The following is a 14656-nucleotide window of genomic DNA, read 5'->3' as shown; positions in this document are numbered from 1 at the left end:
GCGAAGCCCCTCCAACTTCTCCTTTCTGTCAGGGAAGCTGAATCAAGGGGCTTTGAAACAGTCCCTGGTTCAGCTCTTCTGAAGCTAATGAAGCTACAAACAACCCTGTGTTTGGGGGCTGTGCTCGAGGAGGTGGCAGGGAGGGGTGGGAGGCAGCTGGCTGCAGACGCAGCCAAGTTTGGTCCAGGCCCTGCTGCAAGCGCGGTGCCTGCCTTGTGGACGGGCCTCCTCCCAGCGTCACGCTGCTCAACTTCTGTTCATGGAAACTGATCAGAGACTAATGGGTTGTGGGTTTTTTTGGGGTGGCTTTTTTTTTTTGTTTTTAAAATGCAAAACCATACTGCTATCCCAACACCACATGCTACACACCTCTTATCTTTCCTCTCCCTCCCCTGAATTCATAGGCAAATTTCATTTATTTCGTTCAGGCTAATGACCAGAAAGTTCTGGAGGTTCTCCCTCTCCAACCTACAAACCCACAGAGGTCCACAGACAATTACCTGTGAAATATCGTTCAGAAGTACAAACACAGTGGGCTTTAAAGCTTTGTTGGGCAAAAGGCTGCTCTTCTGCAGTTATTAGGGATTTGCAAATGGACCAAGGTTGCTCTAGAGCAGCAGCTGTAATTAATTTAGCACCACATACCAAAAACAAAAGGTATTTGAAACTAGCCTCTCTCTTCTTCTCTGGAATACTTTAATGCATTACAAATCTTCTATTTGTGAATGCTTGAAGTCTTTTTAATTAGGCAGGGCCTTTCACCTTTGGAGAAGCATGTTCATATTCTAACACTTCAGAGAAGTAAAGCTGACACAAAAATAAATCTTAAAACAGTTGTTATTGAAAGCATTCACTGATCCTCTTCAGAGGAGAAATAATGTTGGTAGTATTGCAAAACTGCCTATTGCCCAAAGTTTTTTTGGTTTGTTTGTCATGTAAACCTACTACACTGTTATGAGTTCTATCTCATCCTGGGTACTGAAAATAAATTTTAACATAAACCTGGCAGGGTACTGTAAGAAAATTTACATGGCATATGACATATTTGCTCTTCTTAAACCAGCATTATATTTTCTCCTTTAATAATTCAAGTGAGAGGATGACGTGTTTAATTGTGCACACTACACAGGTAGACACAAATCCAACACTTAGTACACAAAAATACACAGCTCACCAGAAGGGAAAGAAAAAAATGGGCTAAATTATGCTTTGCTAAGGCATCCCTCACTATACATATTTCAAAAAAACCTCTTCACTTCATAGTCCTGATGCACCCTGAATACCTGAATTTCTTGCTCCTGAAAAGACAAAGATGACAAACCTTACTATCAATTTCACTGCTCCCCAGAGCAGACTGGATCACATACAGCAATGCGTCCGTCAGGCCATCACACTCCCTCATTCTTCTGCGGGCCTCCTCTCCAGCAGAGCTGACATTCCTGCAAGGCAACAGCAAGAGTCACCACCTCCACCGGTCCCTGCCCACCTCCCCTCCTGACACCTTCTCACCATTAACATACAAATAAAACACTTGTTTTCTTTTCTCCTTTCATCAGTTCAGAGCTGTGAATAATGAAGACAGCTGTGAATGAGCTCAGGGAATTTAACACAGAGGGGAACAAATGGAAGTCATCAAGTTCTCCACAAGAAGGGGCTGAGAGGCCAAGCAGCATGTGCCCACCTGAGCTGGAAGACTCATGGCATACTAAAATTTGGCGAAGGGCTGATCATTTTTCTTTCCCCCTTTTTTTTTTTAAAACTAGGTTTTATATTTGTGAGAAAGCATTTTTAAAATGTGCATACATATAAATAAATCAGGCTTTCAAAAGTCTAGAGGTTTTGCTAAAGAAATCTTCTAGGATTTGAAGAGCCCAGTAGTTAGGGCTCTTAACCTCAGAGAAAAATAATATCAGAGCATAATGTAAACCACCTGGTATTGCTCGCTTCTCATTTTACATGAGTGTTTCCTTTTCTCTCTCATTTTGAGAGAACATTAATGCCTCAATCTTCTCTTTATGTAGTTACTCACAAGTTGTTTTACATTGCAAAATTTAAAACCTCATCTTATTATAATTGTGTTTTTCAGACAGGGCCAGAGGGCTTTCTGAACACACAATTAAAACAAAATTTACCAGATAACATAATGTGTCATAAAGTTTAAAATATTGATATATAAAGAAACAAATATGTATGAATGAACATATATAAATAGAATATATACTTGCTAACATCAAGCCTCTGTGAGAAAAATTGCTTTCGAATTTGCACAGCAGTTTTGATTTGGAAATGGGTGAATCTCAGAAACAGTGAAACTTTTCACATAGTCTCCTTTGGTAGGGGAAGACAGCCCTCTACTGAGGTGGCTCATCTGTAGCTCCTCTCTCCCCACTCCTACAGTTTATCCAAAAGAAGAACAGAGAAGAGCACAACAGCCCTAAGTACTTAATGCTAATGTATGGAAATGGAAGGGAGGCCGTTGGCCCTTTGATTTGGGAAAAAGGCAAGACACTTTGTTCCTCTTATGCCATTTTCAATTGCCTTTGCATTAAAGATGGAAAAAGATGAAAAATCCTGGGAGGGGGGAGGAATGAATCTTAGATGGAGGAAGGTGAGAGGACTTGAGGATATGTTTCCTTTCAATTCTTTCTTTGCTACACCTACTTCATCCTGTTCTGCCTCCCTATCATCTAAAAAAGCCCATTTCTGTTTCCCCAAAGCACCAAAGAGTTTTCCTAATCAAATAATCTTATAACTGGACAATCCCCCATCCCCTCCAATGCAGGTTCCTAATTGATTCTCCTCCCTAAACATACATGATTTTCCATCTATACTTGCATCTCCACACAGTCCTAATTAGCTCTGCTCTTCCACACACAAGCTGCCCCAATTAATTCAATACTGTTCCCTTCACCTCTGCAGACAGCCTGATAAAAAACCATACAGCCCAGGGGCACTAGAATGAATTCCTTTATCTCCCTAGCACACAAATTAATGCTTTCCATTCTCCTTGAGACTCCACATTTCACCCCACATTACACACCCTTGTCCTCGCTGCCCATCCCTAATGCACTTTTCAGATCCATGATTCTGCTTTTTCTACATGTGCTGCCCTTCAGGAATTTCAGGTGGACTTTTTTATTTGAAATTCTACTCTTCCACCCTCCAGAAAGAGGGCTGTATCCAGTCCTAGAAGAATAACTGTACAAATTACAATAGGAGGATGCTGAGGAAGTGTTCTCAGCACCCCACCTTTCCTTGCACCACTACCAAAAAAAAAAGCTGAAATATTACTGAATCCTTTTAAACAGAACTACGTGTAAAAACAGTCTGTATCAACATTATGTGTCCAGGCTTCTCTGTTTTCTGCAGTTCCATATACTAAGTGCAAGCTTTCAAAACAGACAGATGTAGACATTGGTGGAAACAGAGATACATTCTCCCCAATCTTTTCATTGAGGCTATTTCTCCTCCTCTCTAGCATGGCCAAATGCATGTCACCTTGACCCTCCAGAGCCTGCAGAGACTGGCAGCCTCTCAGCTCCACTCCAAGCTCACCAGAAATTCCTCCTTACCAAGACAGCAATGCAGACAACCTTATAGTCCCTGAGCTGTGAGCTGTCTGCCTCATTCACTTCCAGACAAACAAAGAATATGAGGCCTTTATACAAAGTAATACAGACACACTAGGGGCACATCTTGCGCAGACAATGTATTTCTTTGCCCTGTGTGGAGAAGCTGACAACTTCAGTTCTTCTGTTTATCATCCTTCCCCATTATGCTCCAGTCGCTTCTGTAATCAAGAGGTGGATATACTGAATTCCCGTGACTGCTTTTCCTTTTCTTTTAGAAGACTCTGTCTAGTTTCTGCACTGACTCATAGCTACTACAGCCCTCCCCAGATTTGGTGTATTTATTTACATGGGAAATATCTTAAAAACCAAGACAAATCCAAACCTTGCATCAACATTTTGGCAGAAACAATAATTTGATTAATTAAGAAAATATACATCCCATTATCTAACTATTCCCATTTCACGTCTATTGAAGGAATCATTGTTAACTGAGATCTTTTACAGAAGGTCTCTAACACCACCATGTTCAGGCTATGTAGTTCTGCAAAAGAGAAGCAAGTTCCAGAGTACTTGAGCTGTCAAAGAAAACATGCTGCCATCTTAATTTTCTTATTTCTCATTGTTAACTTGAACATGCTGTAGCTGTCAGTGTGACAGGGAGTAAGACATGATCTGTCATTTGTGAATTTACAGGTCACTATGCAAACCTTAAACTGGAGCATTAGTAGTATCTACTGTTGGTAAAATGTCCCACTCAGCAAGCACGTATTTCTCCAGTGTCGGTTTCCAAACAGGTGAAACCACGTTTTCTGGATTTTTAAAAAGATGTGGAGACACAATGCATAGGTTTTCAGGAAAAACATACTTTTCCATCGTAAAGGCAGCCCAGCAGAACCTTGACTGCCTGGTAAATTTTGATACTTCATGGAAACTCTACTCACAGGGTATATGTGAGGTACAGGCTGACATTTTGAATCCAACAGGACAAGGACTCTTTTAGACCACCATAAACCAGTAAAATTAATTTCAAATGGAATCCAGTCACGCAGGAATACCAAGAATACAGAGTGCTGAACAATAACTCCCAGTTTAGTCAGAAGGTCCCACTTAGACCTTCAAAAATCATCTAATGTACACAGCTTCTTCTCAGGAGAGGAACACCAAGAACAGATAGAACAAGAGCTCAGACCCACAGCTCATCAAAGTGACATTTTCTGAACAAATGGCAGATCGGTTTTGCTAATAATCTTGGAATGGAAGGAAAACTACAATAATTCAACTTCAGTTTTATGGGAAGATGTGTCACAGCTATCATGTCATCACCTGATAACTAACAGCAGACATGACTCTCCAAACATAGACAGGGGCTGTCAATCCAATGCTCTATGAAGTGTGTGGTACAAAGGAATGCACTGTGCAACACATACCTGATTCTTCTCAGCCCTGACACTTAACTTATTCAACATAACTGGTGGGATCTGACGTGGGGGAAGATGGGTCATACCAAGTAATTTCTTTCTTCTTTAGAGTCATTTTCCATACGCTCATACAAGCTGTGGGAGGCTTTGAGCAATATCCTTAAGACTATAGGGTAACTAAGTCCACGTGCCTTATCCAGGGCAGGGACATGGAGTTCTATGGAAACATCATCTGGAAGCCAGTGTGCTGAGACACATCCTCTCTGGATACGGGCAGATTTAGCAAGCTGTTGACATTACTCCCAGTGGCAGTTCTACAAATCTCAAAGAATTAAAGTATCTACAGAAGCACCTGCCCTCCCTGAGCTTGCGCAGGTCACATCAAGTACTTTGACATTTCCTGTACCAGCTACAGGTCTGCAGACTGCAGATCTCACTGCAGTCATGTATGAATGAGAATCAATTATCCCTATTTAGCAAAGATGAAATCAAGGTGGGTCTTCCTTAAGGCCCCATGATAAAAAGAGGAAGCATGTTTAATATCTAGTATATGTAGCATTTTTGCTATGGGCTGATGTGATATGAGAAAGGACAGACATGGGAAGGAGAATATCCTAAACCAGGCGGAACTCAGAAGTTATCTTTGCTATGAAACTTCAGATGTGTCCAATATACAGCTTTGTTCCAAAAAGTTTTGTGTAAGAGGGACTAATCATAACAGCCTCAACCTTTTTCGTCCTTCTACTTGCTATAATAGCCACCAGAAAGATTTTTCACAGAACGGGGGAAAAGTTTGTATAAACCAAGAATTCAAAAAAATCCATTAATGTTGTAGTAACCACATTTATGTTTCCCTCGGGATAGCTAGGCAAGGGAAAAGTCCTCAGGAGAATACTGAATAACCGAGTTGCAACTGACGCACTAAATACTCATCTTTAAATCATATATATACATTAAAAAAAAAATTCCTGACACTACCCTCCTCTACATGTGCCCTCTTACATGCTGCCTATTTTTATTTCTGTCTGATTGACTAAGCATTCTCCTTAACGGATAGAGCCTTGTCTCAGTGGCAAGCTGGCATCCCCTGTCCCATCACAGGCTGCAGCGAGTGGTGATGATTCTCTGAGCTGGTCTGCAATGTAGCAGATGATCATGTAAGAGCTATTACTTTTCTGGGTACTTCCAGCTGTTTCTATAAGCATCCAGGCTCTCTGCTGAAAGGGACTAATATAGTAACACTGACAGCAAAGAGGCAACCAGCACCATGCAGATATCCAGAAAGTGTGCTCACAGTCATCACCCGTCCCTTGACAACTATACAATTTTAAGGGCTTTTTATAATGGAGTAGACCTTGAGTCATATCTGTAAGTACTCAGTGAAGCCTTTGGATGTACCGTAAATGGATTAGCTGTAGTAGTTATGGTTACTACTGTAACTTTTGGACAAAGTCTAATGTTTTTATCATTATTTGTACACTAAGAGTTTTTTTAATCATCCCTTACTACTGAAAACTAAACTAGCTGATAAGGGTAGCTATTTCTCAGACAACATAGAAATTTAAACAAAGCAGTGAGACAAAAAATAAGAAAACACAAGATGGTTCATCTTCATTATTATGAGTTTCTAAGTGTTAGGCTTTTAGTGACTACAAAATGAGCTTATTGTTTGGAAGTAATAATAAATGAAAATATATTTTTCAGTCACTGCCACAGATCCTCCCTGCAATTTTGCTTGATTTGAATGACAGCTCAATGCAGTATTAGCAAGATTAACAAGATTTCTTCTTGCTAAATGTTCTTAGTACCAGTTATAGCCTTCTTTATCTTTAAGCTGGTCTTCAGAGTAGTAATAATTTATCAGTCCTGCATGTGGATTAAGAATAACACAGGTTTTGGGGCAAATTCTCTCCAATTAATTAGAATAGCTCAACTGTAATTAAAGAAGCAAGACCAATTTATATCAACAAGGAATTCGGCCCCAGATCTTTATCTCTGAGTTATTCATTTCACTTTAAAAGCAAAGCATACTTTGCAATTAGACAAACATCTGACAGTCCAATGTGGATACAGTCTTGGTTATTAACCTTTCTATCAAATGCTATGACAATGTGATTTAGCTTTGTTTATTCAGCCATACCTTTCATTTTCAAAACATCAGAGCAATTAGCCTACCAACTCAAGCACTCAACAGGTAGCTTTTACTGCTGTGCTTCTGCATATCCAATCCTTAGGCTAAATGCACTGCTTTTAATGACCGCTCTGTGTGATCTGTGAAGCAATTGGCTTCTAACATCATTTTCGGCTATTTTGATATTTTTTTGATATGTGGTGGAAAAAGAACATAAACTGCAATAAACATCTTCACAATCCTACCTTTGCACTTTGAAGACGAAATGCATGAACAATAAGCATGTTAGATAAGGGACAGACTGATTGATAATATACGTTTCACTTTTCAAAAGACTTTTTACAAGATCTTTAACAAACGCACTTCAATGAATATAAGCAACCATGGGAAGATGGACAGATAACTGTTAAAATACAGGAAATAAGTGGTCAGTTCTCACAATGGAGAGTGGTCACCAGTCAAGTGATTTATTCATAACCCATCAGAAACAGAAGATGAACAATGAAATTCAAGTTTGCTGAAGATACTAAGTTATTCAGAAAATAAGCTAAGTCCTAAGAGGGAAGTACTGCAGGACTTTAAAATGAATGTACATATATGTAAAGTGATGAACATGAGAAAAAAAATCCTGTACATTCCTGATTTTACTTACAATATATTGTGCTCAGAACTGACCACTGAAACCTTGGAATTATAATAGACATCCATGGAGAGATAGCTCAATACTCAATAGCAGCCAAATGAGCAAAATGGATGGTAAGGCATATAAAGCAAGCAACATAAACTAAAACAGCGTATATCGCTGTATGCACTATCCTTAATGTGGTGTGCTATTCTAATCTCCTCATCTCAAAAATGATACAGCAGAACTGGAAAAGATTCAGAGGAGGTGTACACATTTCCACATTAGGAAGAATTTAGTAAGCCAGAACCCAGCAGGTTGAAAGAGCGACAGATAACGGGAGCGGGAAAATATATTAAAAAAAAATTATGAAGTCATTATGGTCACAGAGAAGGTGGATAGAAATCAACTTTGAATTTCAGTTGAAAAGGGGGTGTCATCAGATAGAACCAGAAAAGGAAGGCTTAAAACAAAAAAGGGATGGTAGTTGAGTGAAGTTGAGCTGTAGACGTCATGCCCAAAAGTAGCTGTGGGTGACAAAAGTGTATATGGGCTCAAAGGGAAGCAAGTTCACAGAAGAGAAATCTATTAAGAGTTATTAAAACCAAAGAAATCACATCCATTTCAGGAAGACTGGGAGTCAGCAAGAAGTTGGTAGGGCAAAGAGGATAAGCGAACCTAAAAAGGCATCAGCCTCACGAATTCAGAATCCTGGACTTAACCCTGAAAACTGCTTTCTGAGCCCTGAGTCTCTTCTTTTGATCTTCAGTACGAATGAAATAGCAAGGTGTCATTCAGTTTCCCAGAGAGAACAGGCAATCTCAATAGCTGTTCTACAGCTGGAGAAGAGGAGATGCACAGCATTTCGGCAATGGCTTCTGAATCAGTACTCAGAGCTGATGGTCTGAGAGACATACACTTCCTAACTTTTGTTAAATGATATTATTCTGTGCAGTAACAAACACAGCTGAGTATGGAAGAAGAAAGGATGTGAACAGTCCAGAGGGGTTTCTGGTCCCCCACTGCTAGTACTGGAAGAAATGGAGGTGTACCTGCAAGACACAGAACAGCTGGTGAAGACACAGAAGCTAGCTCTGAAACCACTGCTGGCTTTCTCACCAGCTTCTCATTGATTGCTTCTCCACATGGCTGACCAACTTAGCATGGATGCAGGTACAGCCGTGTTGCTCCTTCCAGCTGAACTAACTGTTCCAGCATTAGCTCAGGCACTTCTGTCCTACACGATTTCTTGCCAGAGGACACTGCAGCTTTTAACGTTTGCATGGACCCAAGAGGCACAGGACGAATTCGTGGAGAAGGATGCCACTGAGGCTGTTAAACACAGGCATCACCCCCCCATGCCAGCACCCAGAGAAACACCTATGTGGCCAGTGGGAGCATACCTTGAGGAGGTGTTACTGGTCTAATTTCTTCTTCCCTGGTCATCTACTCTGGTCACTGTGAAAACTCAAAAATATTGTGTTAAATGCTTCAGTATTGTAAAGGAGTCTCTCTGGTTTTTCATTCTCCTGCTCAACTTGTTATCTTATTCAGAACAAAACCATTGATCAGACATAAAAGGTTTTCAATTAACCTAGTTCTATCTATTATTTATCAGATTATTTTCTTCAAATGCTTACAAATTGGTCTGTTTTGATGTTCTTAATTGCCTTCCTCTACATTAAGTGTTCAAGCAATTTCTAAAGTATTAAAATTCAGGTTATTTGTTCATCATTTCTATGTCTACTTTTCTCCGCCAGTAAAAGATGAAGTCTGTATTTGTCCTGCTTACTCCTGTGGGAAAGTCTCTGTCTTGCATGAGCTGCACTAGCAAAAATACTTCCACAAGAAGAAAAATATTCCCCTTTTTATTTTTTGTAGGCTATATTCTCACGAAAAACTTGGCATTACAACTGCATTTATAAGAACAATTGAAAAGAAGCAGGCAAAATGCTTTAGAGTTCAGAATAATCATCAAAGAAATATACTATCTGTAAAAGACAGTAATTTACTAAGTGTTTAAAAATATTATTCTGACTGTATTCATCAGCATGTCTTACACTGCTGAGATCACTTTCTAAAATCCTTTGAGTGTTATTTCTTTAATATAATTTTAATTTTGTAAAGAAAAATTACTCTCCTTCAGCCAAAATTTTAACATATGCAACAGCTGGGGAAAAGGATTTTCTTTCATACCTGAAACTTGTGAAAAGGAATTTAGCCAACTTCACAGACTGTGGGAAATTTCTTGCCATCTTCTGATGTATTTGACCTTGTTTTAGCTTAAGAACAACTAGTACTAACAAATGAAAACAAAACCTCTTGGTTTTGACAGTTCTTTCCCTTTGGCTTATTCCCTGCGAGGCTCACGTGCTTTTCAGGGATACACGCGAGCCTCTTTTCTATACACTCAGAAATATTTTGAACGCCTGAGTTGATTATGACAAAAATGCAACTTCAGAATCCAACATGGGGCCAAAATGCATTCCTGACTTGCTTCCTGGTTTTACCCAAAATCGTTTAGTGCTAGCAGGCACGTCCTAGCTACAGAAGATATATTTGTCTCTAGAGTAATATGAAAGGACCAGACCATCACACAAAATTAACAGTTAAAAATAAGCATGACGCTTTTCCAAACAGAGCAGTTTGCTTATTTAATAAAACTCCCAAACAAAAAAAATCTGTGGAAAAGTTTCACGAGTACAGTTTTTGGAATCAGAAAAAAAAAAAACACCAAAACCCACAGAAAACAGACTTTGGGTTATGCTTTTTTGAAGTTTATTTGTTAAATATCTTGCTTTCTTAAAGGACTAGTTTGTGTATCCTTTCTTCCCTCTGTCAAGAAATTACAAACTGAAGAAATCCTCAGAGTTTGTACTCCCTGGAGTCATCCTCTGCTCCATTTTAATAAGGCACTTAGAATCGTGTCTCCAGCATGCTCATAAGAAGTCTTTGCTGAAAGAATATGGCTGTGCTACTCCACAGAAGCAAAAATGTAAGCAATTTGAAGTCTATAATATCTGCATTTAAACTTTCTCAGTCATTTGACTGCCTTGGATTCCAGTGAGTCTCAACTGTTGTCCATACATTCTCTTAATTGTCCATTACAGAAGAAAAAGTGTTTTAATTAGTAAATTATAGTTCCGTATCTTGCTGATGTTATTACTTGGGTCTCCTTTTTTGTTCATACGTACAATTGAAACACCGAGGAGTTAGTCTCCCAGACAAAACAGGCAGTTTAAAAGTTCAGTGAATAGCTTGTTACGTGGAATGAAGTCCATATGCCAAATAGACCCATTGGCCATGTATCTGAAGGACCTCCTAAAGTTTCAGTCACCCAAATTCAGTTGAGGGCAACCAAGTTTGTTCAAGGCCAGGTTGGATGAGGCTTTGAGCAACCTGGTCTAGTGGAAAGGTGTCCTTGCCCATGGCAGGGGGGTTGGAACTAGATGATCTTTAAGGTTCCTTCCAACCCAAACCATTCTATGATTCTATGAAGTTTGTGCAGTAAAAAATCCTGTGCCTCGACTGTTAAATTCCTTCTACAAGACAACGCAAAAAGACAAATCTGTGATTCACATATAAAATCAGCAATTTTACAGTCACCTGGGCAGACAATTACATTTCCAAACAAGTAGACACTGTGAAATGAGGCAAGCTAAAATGAGATCTCCTAGTTCGATGATATACAGATGTGAGTGCATGTCTATGCAAACACGAAAGCTGTATCTTACAAAAAAGAAAAAGAAAAATAGAGCTTATTTCATGCATAATAACTCAGAATAGCATCTGAATGAGGGCAAACTAGTTTAAATCTTAAGACAGAATCTCATGACACTATCACTTTGGTTTCTCACTCTGTGTTACACAAGCATTCTACTTGGGCTAGATGATAATTCAGATGTGACTTTCTAGTTGTACAAATAAGAAAATAAATAATGCCATTACAGATGCATTCTGGGTTCCATTTGGACACAAGATTGTATTTTTTATGTTCTGTTTTCACTTTTCCATTTTTTATGCTTATTTTTACACTGACACTGCTGTCACTAAACGAAAACAACAAGTTTTGGATCAGGTATTACAACATATTGCATATTCCTCTCATGTACTTCAGTAGGCACCTAAGCTCAGTAAGTCTCTTTGCATGTGCCCTTGAGGTCAAAATATTTAAAAGCATTATTAGTAACGTGCTGCTTCTCAGGTCTTATAAATCAAAACGTTGGAAAGTTATACAGCTCTTTTGCTTTGGTTTTAGAATCAAGTGAAAAAGATAATCACCACAATCAGACCATGAACAATGTAAATAGTTATATTTAGGAGAGTTACCAGTCTGAAAATCCTATGAATAATGATTACGTTCTAGAAAAAAATGTATGACTTGCAATAAGCAATCCTATCAACCTGGAGGAACAAACAAACAGGATTGTGATTGCTTAAGTAAGACGATTCCCCCAACTCACAATGCAATCTCCTTGTCACATATGAGTTTCAAGCACCTTCCTGCATCTGTTTCACAGTCTTGAAAAAACATTATCAGTGCAGAGCCTTGAGAAGAAAAGATGGTAAATCAGCTTTGGTCGTTGACTAATCAGATGAGCACAACTAATTACACCACCAATCAGTTCATTAGATTATTGGGTTCATCTCTGTCTGATTTTAATACAGAGGATAAGAAGTCACAAAGCAGAACACTCATCAGAATATCAGAAAGAATGAAACAAATTAAATTACAGCATAGCATAAAAAAGTAGAAGTCAAATGCTTTTCAACTGTGTGTATACTGATACTCTCAGTGAACTGACTGTTATGGGTATTTCTCTCTCTCTCTGAAGTCTCTTTCTCCAAACTGGAGAGGGATCTTTCTCCTCTACCAAAGTAAATGCTTATAAATGCTGACTTATATGCCATTTCTCTCAGTTCCTAGTCTAGACTAGTTACTAGTACATTAGTTGTAACTTTTGGTTTACTATCATTATCCACATGCTCTACATTACCAGCACTTCCTTCACAATTTTCAGTTAGGCACCCCAAAATTCATTTATTATTTGCTTATGTTATTTCTTTCTAGTCACATAATTCGTTATTATGATACTGTTCCTGTAAAATTGCATTTTACTATTTCTAGAACAATCTCTCCCCTCAATTTTCTTATTTTTATGCTTTAACTCCATTAAAAACATCAAGGTATCTATGCTGCTTCCCCCTAAGAACATCTCACAGTGTTATGATTTTTTAAGCTAAATACCTGTAAAAAATCTCATTATCATAAATTGCCTAATTGCAAAAAAAAATATAGTGTGATGCATAATAAATTATAATTCTTATGCTTTGGCTAAATGTGCCTTCAGCATAAGAAATAAATATGTATGTTCATGTCCTATGTTCATGACAGTTAACCTGAAATTGCCAGAGTGTGTATCCTACCTCAGATTATGTCACTTCATCATATCTCCAATCGGCTTTATGTGCATACTGAGAGATGATGAAAGAACTGACCCTCTAGCGTGCCCTTCAGCCTAATGAGTCATTGTGCACCATTGCTGCTCGAAATAACCTGTAAAAAAAGAAGGGAATCACTCTACCACAACCCTACTTATCCCCACCTGGTCCATGCCATATAAAACGATGAACAAACACTCTCTGCTACTGGCACTGTTGTCAGTGCTCTCTACCCCTTTGGCTTATACCTCAGGGATGGTGGCTGACAACGTGGCTCTTCTGACGAAACAAACCTCTTACAAAACCCTACACTGTCCTGCCTCAGTGCCTGTCTCTGTTGTATGTCATGGTAATTGCTTAGGGGGCAGAGATTACTTACTGTCAGGTTGAACACATAGCCTTTGAGTCAATTCACTCGTTCCTGTTAAACTAAACACCAAATTCAAACTTCCCATTGGTGCCTCAAGATGCTAATGAAACTCTTGCATGACTGCAGGTTCTCTTCCTTCACTTTGTCATTTGCTTTGCCATGAAATGTACTATTCTGCTTGCCTTCAGATATTTTACCCTCCCATCTGCAAATGTATACATTTAGCATGTTACTGCATTTGCTTCTTCCTGACTCTTCCTATAAATCGAACCAAAACACTCGTATGCAGTGAAAGAGAAGGACACTCCCCCCCCAACCCTTTCCCCCCTGCAAAAATGGACTTTGCAGGAGTTGTGTGTATCCAACTGACTAAAGGCTTCTGCAGAAGCATTGTGTTCTTCACCTCATGATCGCTTTTGTGCACCCTGTTTCCATCAAGTCTCACCTTACTTACACGCTTTACTTAATGTTCTTTGGGCCAAGGGGCAGAGCGTATTTGTGTTCTAAAAACCCATGACTGACCAACAACAACAAAGAGTGGGGGGAGAATTATGTGAACTGAACCACCAAAGTTGAGAGCTGTTTTCAAGTACAAAAAGTTACTGATGCTGTGGCAACCTTCAGCCCCAATCTCTTGATAATTATTCCTGCAGTAATGGATTTCTGCAGCTGCAATTATTCTTTAGCTGACAAACAAGCATTCCCTGAGTGACAGATACTCAGCACTATCAGACTTTCTTCTGTGTGACCTGCTTTTTACAACACACCCAGTGTACAAACCTCACCTCTAACACAATGCTTTGGCTGTTGTGGCGTTATGCCTGGGAAGAGTTTCATCCTTTGTATGCTTTGAGTGCCAGTCAGAGACCAAATTAGCAAAAAGCTAATTACAGCTTCTAAAGGTGTCTGTTCTTTTATGAATAAACACTCATTCTAATTTTGTAATTATTATTTTACCATTCTCCGTTAATTATCAGTTACTCAACAACATAGCTTCCTCTGGTACAGTGCAAACAAAACTCCCGGAATTACAGTGAAATTCCCTATAACATTAGGTATAAAAGAGTGCAAATTATTTGATACAACTTCAGGAAGCTCAGC

General features: G+C 39.1%; 1 protein-coding gene across 1 annotated transcript in view; it reads right to left on the bottom strand.

Annotated features, from left to right (window-relative positions):
- Positions 1-14656, bottom strand: part of CTNND2 (catenin delta 2) — a 570838-nt gene that overhangs the window by 111739 nt on the left and 444443 nt on the right. The window contains exon 12 of the mRNA XM_068395844.1: positions 1322-1439. Within this exon, the coding sequence (XP_068251945.1) occupies positions 1322-1439 (118 nt within the window). The remainder of the gene's footprint in view (positions 1-1321; positions 1440-14656) is intronic.

This window comes from Nyctibius grandis, chromosome 3 (assembly GCF_013368605.1).
Source record: "Nyctibius grandis isolate bNycGra1 chromosome 3, bNycGra1.pri, whole genome shotgun sequence".
Classification (NCBI taxonomy): domain Eukaryota; kingdom Metazoa; phylum Chordata; class Aves; order Nyctibiiformes; family Nyctibiidae; genus Nyctibius; species Nyctibius grandis.
This window is presented reverse-complemented; position numbering and strand designations above follow the sequence as displayed.